Source organism: Octopus sinensis, linkage group LG8 (assembly GCF_006345805.1).
Source record: "Octopus sinensis linkage group LG8, ASM634580v1, whole genome shotgun sequence".
Taxonomy (NCBI): Eukaryota; Metazoa; Mollusca; class Cephalopoda; order Octopoda; family Octopodidae; genus Octopus; species Octopus sinensis.
This window is the reverse complement of record NC_043004.1, coordinates 88,620,085-88,632,584: the sequence shown is the minus strand read 5'-3', so window position 1 is coordinate 88,632,584 and position 12,500 is coordinate 88,620,085. Positions and strand designations below refer to the sequence as shown.

The 12,500-nt window shown below is 34.4% G+C and overlaps 1 protein-coding gene across 1 annotated transcript in view; it reads right to left on the bottom strand.

Annotated features, from left to right (window-relative positions):
• LOC115214976 (gamma-aminobutyric acid receptor alpha-like) overlaps positions 1-12,500 on the bottom strand; it is a 679,148-nt gene that overhangs the window by 303,683 nt on the left and 362,965 nt on the right. The window contains exon 4 of the mRNA XM_029784076.2: positions 1-67. This exon is cut by the window's left edge and continues 5 nt beyond it. Within this exon, the coding sequence (XP_029639936.1) occupies positions 1-27 (27 nt within the window). The 5' untranslated portion in view covers positions 28-67. The remainder of the gene's footprint in view (positions 68-12,500) is intronic.

The window sequence follows — 12,500 nt, the reverse complement described above, 5'->3', positions numbered from 1 at the left end:
AAGAAGATGAACCGGTGTTTGTTTCATTTTTATTTAAAGAGATTGGTTAAGCTTTTATTTTTTATATCTGAAAAAAAAATAGTGAATGAAATAAAAACTGATTATTGAAAATGTTAAAACTGAAATATGTATAAATAGGCTTATATTACCATACCAAACATTAACACATGTAAACATAACATTAGCTACGTGTAAATATGTGTTTATACGTATATGTATGTACGTATGTGTGTGTGTGTGTGTGTGTATGTATGCATAATTTATATACGCACTTATTATGTAAATATAGTAATTAATATGTATATATTGTGGAAATATTTAACATGATGTACATGGATGTGAATATATTTATGCCTGTATAAATATTTTGGTATATTTATATATAGGTACGTATGTATACGCGTAAAGGGTTGTGTGTATACACGCATATATATTATATATATATATATATATATATATATGATATATGATATATGCATACACATATATATCCACACACACACATATATACACATGTACACGTACAGAAACACATACACATTCATATATATGTATATATATATCTTTATTCTTTTAATTGTTTCAGTCATTTGACTGCGGCAATGCTGGAGTACCGCCTTTAGTCGAGCAAATTGACCCCAGGACTTATTCTTTGTAAGCCTAGTACTTATTATATCGAACGCTAAGTTACGAGGACGTAAACACACCAGCATCAGTTGTCAAACGATGTTGGGGGGGACAAACACAGACACAGACACACACAACACACACACACACACACACACACACACACACATATATATATATTTGAGTAATTAAATGAATTATCTTATTAAGGATAGTTCGAAAGATAACCGATACCTGGGTAGCAAATTCACATCAGAAAGAACACGGTTGAAGCTACGTCCCTAGGGCATAGACTACGTGTCTCCGTGCGGAAATTTGTACGTTTATTCTAAAATTATAAGTAAATGAAAGAATGGAGTTGAACGACTAGTTAACAAATATCCTTTATTCTCGACATATGTTTCGAAGGCTGCATATTCCTAATTCCGAAGGAATAAGGAGTACATTATGCAGATTTCTCATCAGGAAAATCAAGGAACTTATGTCGACATCCAAATGCACAAAAAAACCTTTAGCTGACCGCTCTCAAGGAGCCCATGGCGATAATGAGTGTCTCTTTATAATGAGTGACGTCAGAGTGGCTGAATGTAGAAGAATCTAGAAATTTCTAAAGGTTCAAGAGACACTCATTATCGCCATGGGCTCCTTGAGAGCGGTCAGCTAAAAGTTTTTTGTGCATTTTGATGTCGACATATGTTCCTTGATTTTCCTGATGAGAAATCTGCATAATGTACTCCTTATTCCTTCGGCATTAGGAATATGCAGTCTTCGAAACATATGTCGAGAATAAAGGATATTTGTTAACTAGTCGTTCAACTCCATTCTTTCATTTACTTATATATATATATATATAATTTATGATACAAATAATAGAAGGTAGAAGTGACGCTGTATGTAAGCGCGCTTATTGCTGCATGTCTGTACGTCAATATGTGCGTATGAGATTTGTGTGTGTGTGTCTATGTGTGTTTGAATGTGAGTGTGTGTTAGCATTAATGTGCGTGTTTGATGCCAAATTGCACAAAGAACAGTTGTTTATAATAGAAAAAGGAATACTTGAAAAAGAAAATCTGTCACGATAAATCTACGTTGTGAAACGGTAATGCGTAAAGAAGGTGAAATTTGGTGTTGGTGTTGGTGGCGGTGGTGGTGGTGGTAGTGGTGATGATAATGATGGTTATGCAGATGATAATGACAGTGACTGTGGTAGCGATGAAGATGGCGGTGGTGATGATTGTGATGATGACGGTGATGATGAAGAGAATGATGATAAATAAATGATGATGATGGTGGTGGTGGTGATGGTGATGATGATGATGATGATCGTGATGACGATAATGATGAAGATAATGATGATAAATAAACGATGATGATAATAGTGATGGTGGTGGTGGTGGTGGTGGTGATGATGATGAAGATGGCTGTGATCATGACACTGATGTATAATAACGGTCGGGATGCTGACGTATGTTGCAGTGACGATGAAACGAATTAATACTTCAAACATGCAACGAGTTCGAGCAAAACAGGCTTAACGTCAGCAACGAAAACAACAACAAAAACAACAGCAACAACAACAACAACAACAACAACAGCAGCAGCAACAAAGCAGTAATGATAAATGGAAAGACTTTTCTGTCTCTCGAAATTTCTTATTCAAACATTGAAATGCATCGCTGATGGTTTCGCACATGTACAAACCTTAGAACTCAATGTGCTGAACGTGCAAACCCAGAACTGCAAGGTAAGGCTAAAATATATATGTTGAGAAAGCTCACACATAAGAAGAAATCTGAGATTAGTAGTGGTGATATATATACTAGCAAATCATATACTTTTAAAACGACTGTGTAAAATGTTCATTTATATCAGTGGTTCTTAATTAGGGTCCAAATAAGATTTCTTTTTGTTTTTGTTGAAGTCGGTTTGCACTAAATTGGTAATATTTCTAAAATATACAAAATATTTTAATATTTTTTTTATACAAACCCTAATAATAGCTCATTATAAAAATATGATTTAAAAAAAATATCGAATGCTTCTATCCAAGACTCCATTGGAATTTTAACATCAACAGCAGGATATTTTTGTTAGTATGTATGTATGTATGTATGTATGTATGTATGTATGTATGTATGTATGTATGTATGTATGTATGTATGTATGTATGAATATATGTGTGCATGTATGCATGAATATATGTATGTATGCATGTATAAGAAGTTTGTATTTGAGTTCTGTGTACCACGAAGCAAAAGAAAATTAATGAGTGTAGTGTAATGTTATCTTTTCAGTTATATACTATATACAATATAATATAATATAATATATAGGTGTTTGTAAGCCATTTAAGAAACACACAAAAGCCGTTCAGTTCACTTCAACATTTAAGTTAATATATATATATATTATATTATATTTATATATATATTATATATTTAAGTTTAATATATATATATATATATATATATATATATATATATATACCATAACTTTTCAGTTATATACTATATACAATATAATATAATATAATATATAGGTGTTTGTAAGCCATTTAAGAAACACACAAAAGCCGTTCAGTTCACTTCAACATTTAAGTTTAATATATATATATATATATTATATTATATATATATATTATATATTAAGTTTTAATATATTATATATATATATATATATATATATATATATATATATATATATATATAATATATACCATAACTACAGAGAATAACAAATTTATTTATTTAGGGTGTACTATAAATTTTAAAAAACGTCTTAGCAACCATCTCTCTTCTTTCAAATTACGTCATAAAGCTGATAGCATTACACTTTCATGTAAGATCTGGGAACTCAAAAACAATAATATTAAATATAACCTTAATTGGGAATTAGTTAGAAGAGCGATGCCTTATAAAAATAACAGAGTTGGTTGCCAACTTTGCTCCATGGAAGCATTTGAAATACTAATGCACAGAAGAAAGGATGACTTATTGAATAACCGTATAGAATTGGGTCACTCTTGTATTCACGCTAGAATTAAGACTCTAAAATTTTTTATATGATAACCATATATAAAAACCATTTTGTGATTTGTCTATCTTGCTTATTATAATAATAAAGCAATACTCTTATATATTATATATTTTAAATAGATAGCTGCAAGCTCATAAGCTATAGTTATTTTCTCTCTAAATGTACCAGATTTGGAACATAAAGAAATAAATTAGTTGCTAAAAAATTTTCATTTTAATAGGCTATATAGATAATTTAAATTAATTTAATCTAAATTTTTTCTAATTTAGGTAAACCAACTTAAAGCAAATAAGTTAATAAAACTTCGTAATTCTTTTATATACTATAAGTAAATTAAAGCTAATCCCATAGAAATAATATAACGATTTTTCATTATGGAAAACAATACTCCCAATTCTTTCTTTTGACCCCTAAATGTAGTCCCAAAGTCTGCCAATGTATAAGTAGTAACATTAATAAATAAACAAATAAATTGAATGACCTCCTTTCTAGTGTTGCACTGAAATCTGTTAATGCTTTTTCCTATAGTGACAACCTTTGACCCGCCTTTACCTTCCCGTGTCCTCTTTATATAGCAATTAACAACGGAATACTGGTCAAGATTAGCATTCCTTTTTAAAACTCTTAGATTCTTACAAATTCTGACCCAGTCAGTTTGTCTCCACTGAAATAAACTAATCTGCGTAGTTGGATATTTACAACCCCATTTCCTCTCAGTTACCCCATTATACCCTATGTGAGTGATTGTCTCTACGCTCCACTAAATTTCCTTCAACTTATTCTAACATAGCAGTTTTGAGAAATGATCAGAAATGCAACCAGCATACCATCATACATCAGGAAACCCACTTTACTATGAACTAATTATGGATAAATACATCGTCTGTGAGTATGAAATCTCTCCTCATATCTCCAGAATTCAAACCTACTTCATTATTATGGATGGATTTACATTTTCAATTTCTGTGAAACTAAGAGGTTTTTAAAAATCCTTTTTTTAAAGCCTGTTATTTGACTGTGCAACATTAAAGAACTTTGGAAGTCCGTTTATCATCTAAATCTGATTTTTATAGAACTATCCCTGATGTTTCATGACTGTAGCCTCACCCCCTTAGATGTTTTGAGAACTCAGATGTTTTTTCGGCTGATGAGTACGGGTCACGTGTATTTGCTGCAATATTTGCAGCCTTAATAAAGGTGGTCTTCGTACGAAACAATTGTACCGAAATATTGATCCATTTTTGTTGCTTTTTTCTTGTTTATAATCACCCCGCATTATCTTATGGTTAATATCATATAGATTTCTGGTGCATCTAAGTTAAGTACCTCATTTATGTGAATTCAACAGAGCTCACTTGAATCTTAATTGCTTTTACTATATATATATATATATATATATATATATATATACACGTATAAAAATATATCTATATTTTTGTATATTTACACATTTATATATACACGTATATTTATAAACATATATTTACATATTTCTTCACACCCTACACACGCATACACAAACACAAATACTTACACAGCCACAAATTCTTATAATGGTTATATACGTACATAAAATCAGGCAGACAGATAGACAGACAGACTGACATACACACACAAAAATACAAGCATATATAAAATATTATGTGCATCTATATAGACATAACGTAACGAAACAAAAGAAAAGGTTCCAGTTTGTTGGCTGCATTGTTCTTTCTGCACTAAATACGGAAATACGAAATACTAAATACGAAAACTTGGTTGTTTTTTTTACGTGAAAAAAGAAATGCAGAATCTCGTAAACTGGAAGGTTTGCATAAATCTATTTTGGAAACTTTGACTCATAAAATCAATATTTTATCAAATCAATAACATCATCACTGCGCTCACCTTTGTGAACGCATTAACATCAGTATTATTATTATTATTATTATTATTATTATCATTATATTATTATTATTATTATTATTATTAGTAGTAGTAGTAGTAGTGGTGGTGGTGGTGGTGGTGGTGGTGATGGTAGCAACAACAGCAGCAGCAGCAGTTTTGGGGGAGGGGATGAGTCGATTACACTGACCCCAGTGTTTAACTGGTACTTATTATTTCGACCCCGAAAGGATAAAAGGCAAATTCGACCTCGTAGGAACTTGAACTCAGAACGTAGCGACGGGCAAAATAACGCTAAGCATTTCGCAGTAACGATTCTGCCAGCTCTCCACCTTAATAATAACAATAACAACAATAATAATGATAATAATAATAATAATAATAATAATAATAATAATAATAATAATAATAATAATAACAATAACAATAATAATAATAATAATAATAATAATAATAATAATAATAAATGCCCTGATGCAGTACCAGGCAGTGGCTCTCATGGCTTCTGATCTTAACTGATTGGAAGTGTTATCATGTACATTGGTTTGTCTTGGTATAAAAGATGGGCTACAGCAAATATTCTGCTCAATACCACAGAGTTGCTTGTCAGTTGTTTGACCTTAACCAGTTGAGCATGTCCCTTAGTGGCTGACGATATGTGCATCTCTGATCACGAGCAGAAGTAGTGGGGGAGCATCATAGCCATGTGTTGAGAGGGATTCTTTGGGGTTTGAATAATTCACCTCAGGAAACATGGGTGGTTCTTTCAACATCCTTAAACAACCCTTATTCAGGGACCTTTTGAGCGGGATGGGCTACTCAACCTGAAGAAAATTCTAACTGGGCCCCACCTGCAAGGTCATGTGCTGTTTATCTTGATATGAGATCACCATGTCGCGCACATATGGTTGTGATGCATGTGCCTGGTGTACCTTTATCAGACGGATAGTCATGATGGGTATATTGGGCTTCGTATATTTTACCCCAGTGTCACTTTGATGGCATGCACTGCTCTCTCACTCAATGATAATAATAATAATAATAATAAAAATTGTGGTGACACGATGAGGTAGGTAAAATCCTGTATTGGAAACTGTATGAAAAGTGGGGATTAGAGAGAGGCAAGACGTAGTATGAACATAAACCAGAGAGAGTCAGAAATCTGCAAAGCCTGTGGAATTTCCCATCCCAGACGAACCAGGTGCTTGAAGACAACAAGCCGTTGCTAGTGTCAGTGGACAAGGTGAACCACATGTGCTCTATCTGGTGTTTATCTTTGAGTAAAAAGAATAGACACGTACAATCCTCTTAAGTACGAAATAGCTCTACTGTGTAGAATGAAGAAGGTGAAGATAGGGCGAATTATTGCTGAGTGCTTAGGGACAGTATCAAAAGGATTCAAGGGTGTCCAGTAGAGCTGTTGCAAAAACGTTTGCCTCTTTGGCACGGCTAGGGTAAGCGGGGAGAGGGATAGTCGATCACATCGATCCCAGTACTTGACTGGTACTTAATTTATCGACCCCAAATGAAAGGTAAATTCGATCTAGCGGCAGACGAAATGCCTATTTCTTTACTACCCACAAGGGGTTAAACATAGAGTGGACAAACAAGGACAGATAAAGGGATTAAGTCGATTACATCGACCACAGTGCATAACTGGTACTTAATTTATCGTTCCCGAAAGGATGAAAGGTAAAGTCGACCTCCGCGGAATTTGAACTCGGAACGTAGCGGCAGACGAAATACCTATTTCTTTACTACCCAGAAGGAGCTAAACATAGAGTGGACAAACAAGGACAGACAAAGGGATTAAGTCGATTACATCGACCCCAGTGCGTAACTGGTGCTTAATTTATCGACCCCGAAAGGGTGAAAGGCAAAGTCGACCTCGGCGGAATTTGAACTCAGAACGTAACGGTAGACGTAATACCGCTGAGCATTTCGCCCGGCGTGCTAACGATTTTGCTAGCTCGCCTTTTTTTGAGGTGAGGGATTTATCTGTAATGTTAACGCCAGTCCTTGAGATTTATATGTTAATCTATCGTAACTGGAGAGATGTAAGGCCAGTTTTGGTTTACCAGGTCCATTTAGAACCATTTTATGGTACATGACTATACAATTTTCTGAACTGTTGTAAAGAGATTTTTTTTTATTACAGAAGAATCTTTGTAAGTTGAAATAAGCCTGAACATTAATAACACTTGTATTCTTTTCGCGTAGCAGCTTCAATACGTTGGCTGCATAGCCAGCGCTTGTTCATTGGAGCAGTGAAATAAATCGTCTTGCATGCTGAATTAGTGTGTAGGTTCTCTCAGATTCTATCTTGAAATTTCACTCCGAAGTCTTTTCCATGTTGAGTTGTGATATTTCACATTCTTGGTATCACAGTGGAACTGTCCAAGTAACTGTTTTCCTTTTAGCGATTCCTTTCTTTTACAAATTGTTCTGCTTTTGCATACTTTCTTTTCTATAGGCGCAGGAGCGGCTGTGTGGTAAGTAGCTTGCTTTGCAACCATATTGTTCCGGGTTCAGTCCCACTGCGTGGCACTTGTGCAAGTGTCTTCTAATATAGCCTCGGCCCGACCAAAGCCTTGTGAGTGGGTTTGGTCAACGGAAACTGAAAGAATCCCGTCGTATATATATATATATAAATATATATATTTGTGTGTATGTGTGTCTGTGTTTGTCCACCACCATTGCACGACAACCGATGTTGGTGGTTTACCTCCTCGTAACTTAGCGGTTCGGCAAAAGAGACCGATAGAATAAGTACTAGGCTTACAAAGAATAAATCCTGGGGTCGATTTGTTCGACTAAAGGCGGTGCTCCAGCATGGTCGCAGTCAAATTACTGAAACAAGTAAAAGAATAAAAGAATAAAATATTTATAGTTCTACATAAGGAAGTCCTAGTTCTATTGCAGAATATTTAAGTAGTTCTATTCACTCTGTACAAGTGAATGGTTCTTCGTTCACATAATCAAAAATGCTAATAAACCATCTCCCTTCAATCTAACGTTTCACGAATATTTGCTTCAAATGAAACGCGTTTCACATATAAACAACCGGAATTTGCTTTTGATGAAGTGTTCTGTGCATGGCTAGGAATTTTCTATCTAATGTCATTATTTAATTTTTCTTTGAAATCACTCTTCTGGCACTATATCACGTCCAGTCGTTTATATTAGGTGTAATATACCGGGAATTAAGTTTGGACTTAATTCGAGCCTTTACTTTCTTAAAATATTTTGTGTTCATATCACAACTTTATGCATATATCACTACTTTATGTATATATGTATATGTATATATGTATATATGTATATGTATATATGTATATATGTGTGTGTATATGTTTGTGTATCTGTGTTTGTCCCCCAACATCACTTAACAACCGATGCTGGTGTGTTACGTCCCCGTAACTTGGCGGTTCGGCAAAAGAGATGGATAGTATAAGTACTAGGCCCACAGAGAATAGGTCCTGGGGTGGATTTGCTCGACAAAAGGCAGTGCTCCAGCATGGCCACAGTCAAATGACTTAAAAACTTAAAAGAGTAAAACAGAGTACTACCTTATACAAGTTATTTATTTTTGCTATAATATTTTGGGAAAAAATTCTCTTCTCGAAATAGTGTAAAAGATAAAGCAGTTATGGGCACACTGCAGCAAACGGTGTTTTCTAAGTGACACACCAACGAAATATTACTTTGAAAATTTTAGTAATCCAGCCTGCCTGAGAATTAGGGTGTGTCTCATGCGACCTGCTACACAAAAACAGTTGCCCGTGTCTGCGTATAGAAAAGTGACTTATTATCAGTAGCTCAAAGACCATTCTAGTGTGATGTTGTAATTAACGCGGCGGGCTGGCAGAATTGCTAGCACGCTGGACTAAATGCTTAGCGGTATTTTGTCGCTATGTTCTGAGTTCAAATTCTGCCGAGGTCGGTGTTACCTTTTATCCTTTCGGAATCGATAAATATAGTACCAGTGAAACACTGAGGTCGATGTAATCGACTAATCTCCGCCACCAAATTTCAGGCTTTGTGCTTATAATAGAAAAGATTATTATTATTATTATTATTATTATTATTAAGGTGGTGAACTGGCAGAGTCGTTAGCACGCCGGGCAAAAATGCTTAGCAGTATTTCACCCGTCGTTACGTTCTCGCCTTTCATCTTTTCGGAGTCACTAAAATATGTACAGTTGACCACTGGGGTCAATACAAATGACTTAATTCCTTCCCCGAAATTGCTGGCCTGGTGTCAAAACTTGAAATCGATATCATTAAGGCGACAAGCTAGCAGAATCGCTAGCACATCTGGCGAAATGCTCAACGGTATTTCGTCGGCCGCTACGTTCTGAGTTCAAATTCAGCCGCGGTCGACTTTGCCTTCATCTTTTCGGCGTCGATAAATTAAGTACCAATTTCGCACTGGGGTCGATATAATCGACTTAATACGTTTGTCCCCTCTGTGTTTAGCCCCCTGCGGGCAATAATGAAATAGGTATTTCGTCCGCCGTTACGTTCTGAGTCCAAATTCCGCCGAGGTCGGATTTGCCTTTCATCCTTTCGGGGTCGATAAATTAAGGGATCTTTTCCTTTTGAACGGCAGATGTCAACACAATTTCTAGTTAACTAAACACTTTTAAACTTCGTATACTGGTAGAATGTGTTTATAAAACATCATCTTCTCTTGGTTTTATTGAGAAAATTTCATAGTTTGTAAGACATTTCGTCTGAAAATCCGAGCATTTCGGCAATTTTAAACAATCGATTACCTCCATTCAACTAAAATCATTTGCTGCGTCTAAAACTGAGACAACATCCTGTAACTAACCCTAAACCTCCCCCTCCCCCTAACCCTAACCCTTTTTGTTTCTTAATTGTTAAATTAATTTAATTCCATTGCTTTAGTTTTTTTACACGCGTAACAAATTAATTTAACAATTAAGAAAAAAAAATTAGGGTTAGGGTTAGGGTAAGTGGGGAGGTTTAGGGCTAGTTACTGGATGTTGTCTCAGTTTTAGACGCAGCAAATGATTTTAGCTCAAAAGAGAGCATAGGATTGGCTAAAATTCGAAAAATTAAACTACGTTAAACAAACAAATTACAATTTTCTCAAGAAAGCCAAGAGAAAAAAAAATGTTTTATTTTGACACATTCTACCAGTATACGAAATTTTAAAGTGTTTAGTTAACGAGAAATTGTCTGCCGTTCAAAAGGAAAAGATCCAAATTAAGTACCAGTGACGCACTGAGGTGGATGTAATCGAATTAATCCCTTTGTCTATCCTTGTTTGTTCCCTCTATGTTTAGCCCCATGTGGGCAATGAAGAAATAAGAATCGTTAGCACGCCGGGCAAAATGCTTAGCGACATTTCGTCTCGCTTTAGGTTCTAAGTTCAAATTCCACCGAAGTCGACATTGCCTTTCGTCGTTTCGGGATCGATAAAATATGCACTAATTGATACAAATGACTCACGAGAATCTCTCTATATTGCTGATCTTGTGCCAAAATTTGGAGCCCGTTATTCAGTATTATTAGCAGTCGAATTAGTTGCAGTAATAGTGTAACACCGCAATGTGTTAGTAAAATTCGCAAACTTATGCAGGAGCAAAAATATCAATAGCAAAATGCAAAAAAGCAAAACAAAACAAAACAAAAAAATGTTTATATCAACATTGATGCCAGGAATAACAAGGCATATTTATTTGTGAAAAAAAACAAAAATGAAAAGAAAAAGAATTAAAAGAACAGTAACAACTACAAGTACAGAAGCAACAGGATAATGGTTGAAAAATTTGCTCTGAAGCAAACAAAGGAGCTATGAAAAAACAGTTTTTATAAAGAAGGAACTGGAAAGAAATTCTGTTGAAATTCGTTGAAGTTGAATATATTTATAGCAAGAAGTATCCTATGTCCTATTGTAGACAATTCCCCTGCGTTTCATTTCAATATATTTATTTTATATTTATATAAGTAAAATGCGTACGTTTGTTGGTGTGTGTATTAATAAGTACTCACATCACACAAATATATGCAGAATGCCACACACACACACACACGTACATGTAGAAATGCTTCTTTTACATATATTTCAACTTTTTTTTTCCTAATGAACGATTGTTGTGTGTGTACACTCATAAGCACACAAACATATATACACACACACACACTCACTCACCCACACACACACACTCACACATACACAAACACACACACTCACGCAAAACACACACGCATACATATTCATACATAGTCAATGTTATGATTATTTCAATCTTTCTTGAATTTTTCTATTTAACTGACTTGCCATTCTCCGTACTTTCCGGTCTGCTGTCTGTCCTTCCCTCCCTACATCTATATATATATATATATATATATAATATATATATATATATATATATATATATATATATATATATATGTCTATATGTATGTATGTATGTATGTATGTATGTAGGTACGTACTGATACACACACAAACTCATATATATATATATATATATATATAATATATATACACACATTCACGAACTTTTATGCATACATGTTTGTTTCCGAAGTGTTTGAGCAAGAAGGTATATTTAAAATTAAAAAAAAACCCACCTGAACGAGAAAGAGGGAGAAAGAGAGATGGGGTAGAGAAAGAGAAGGAAAACGAGAGGAATTGACAGTAAGAAAGAAAGTAAGAGAGAGAGAGAGAGAGAGAGAGAGAGAGTGGATGTTTTGCGAATGTATGTGTGTGTTGTACGCATGTTTATATGCGATGTGATTATCTATCTATCTATCTATCTATCTATCTATCTGTCTATCTATCTATCTATCTATCTATCTATCTATCTATCTATCTATCTATCTACCTGTCTATCTACCTGTCTACTATTCTTTGTGTGGCTGTCTGTGTGTCTGCATATATATGTATATCACTGTCATGGCGAAATATCGGTATC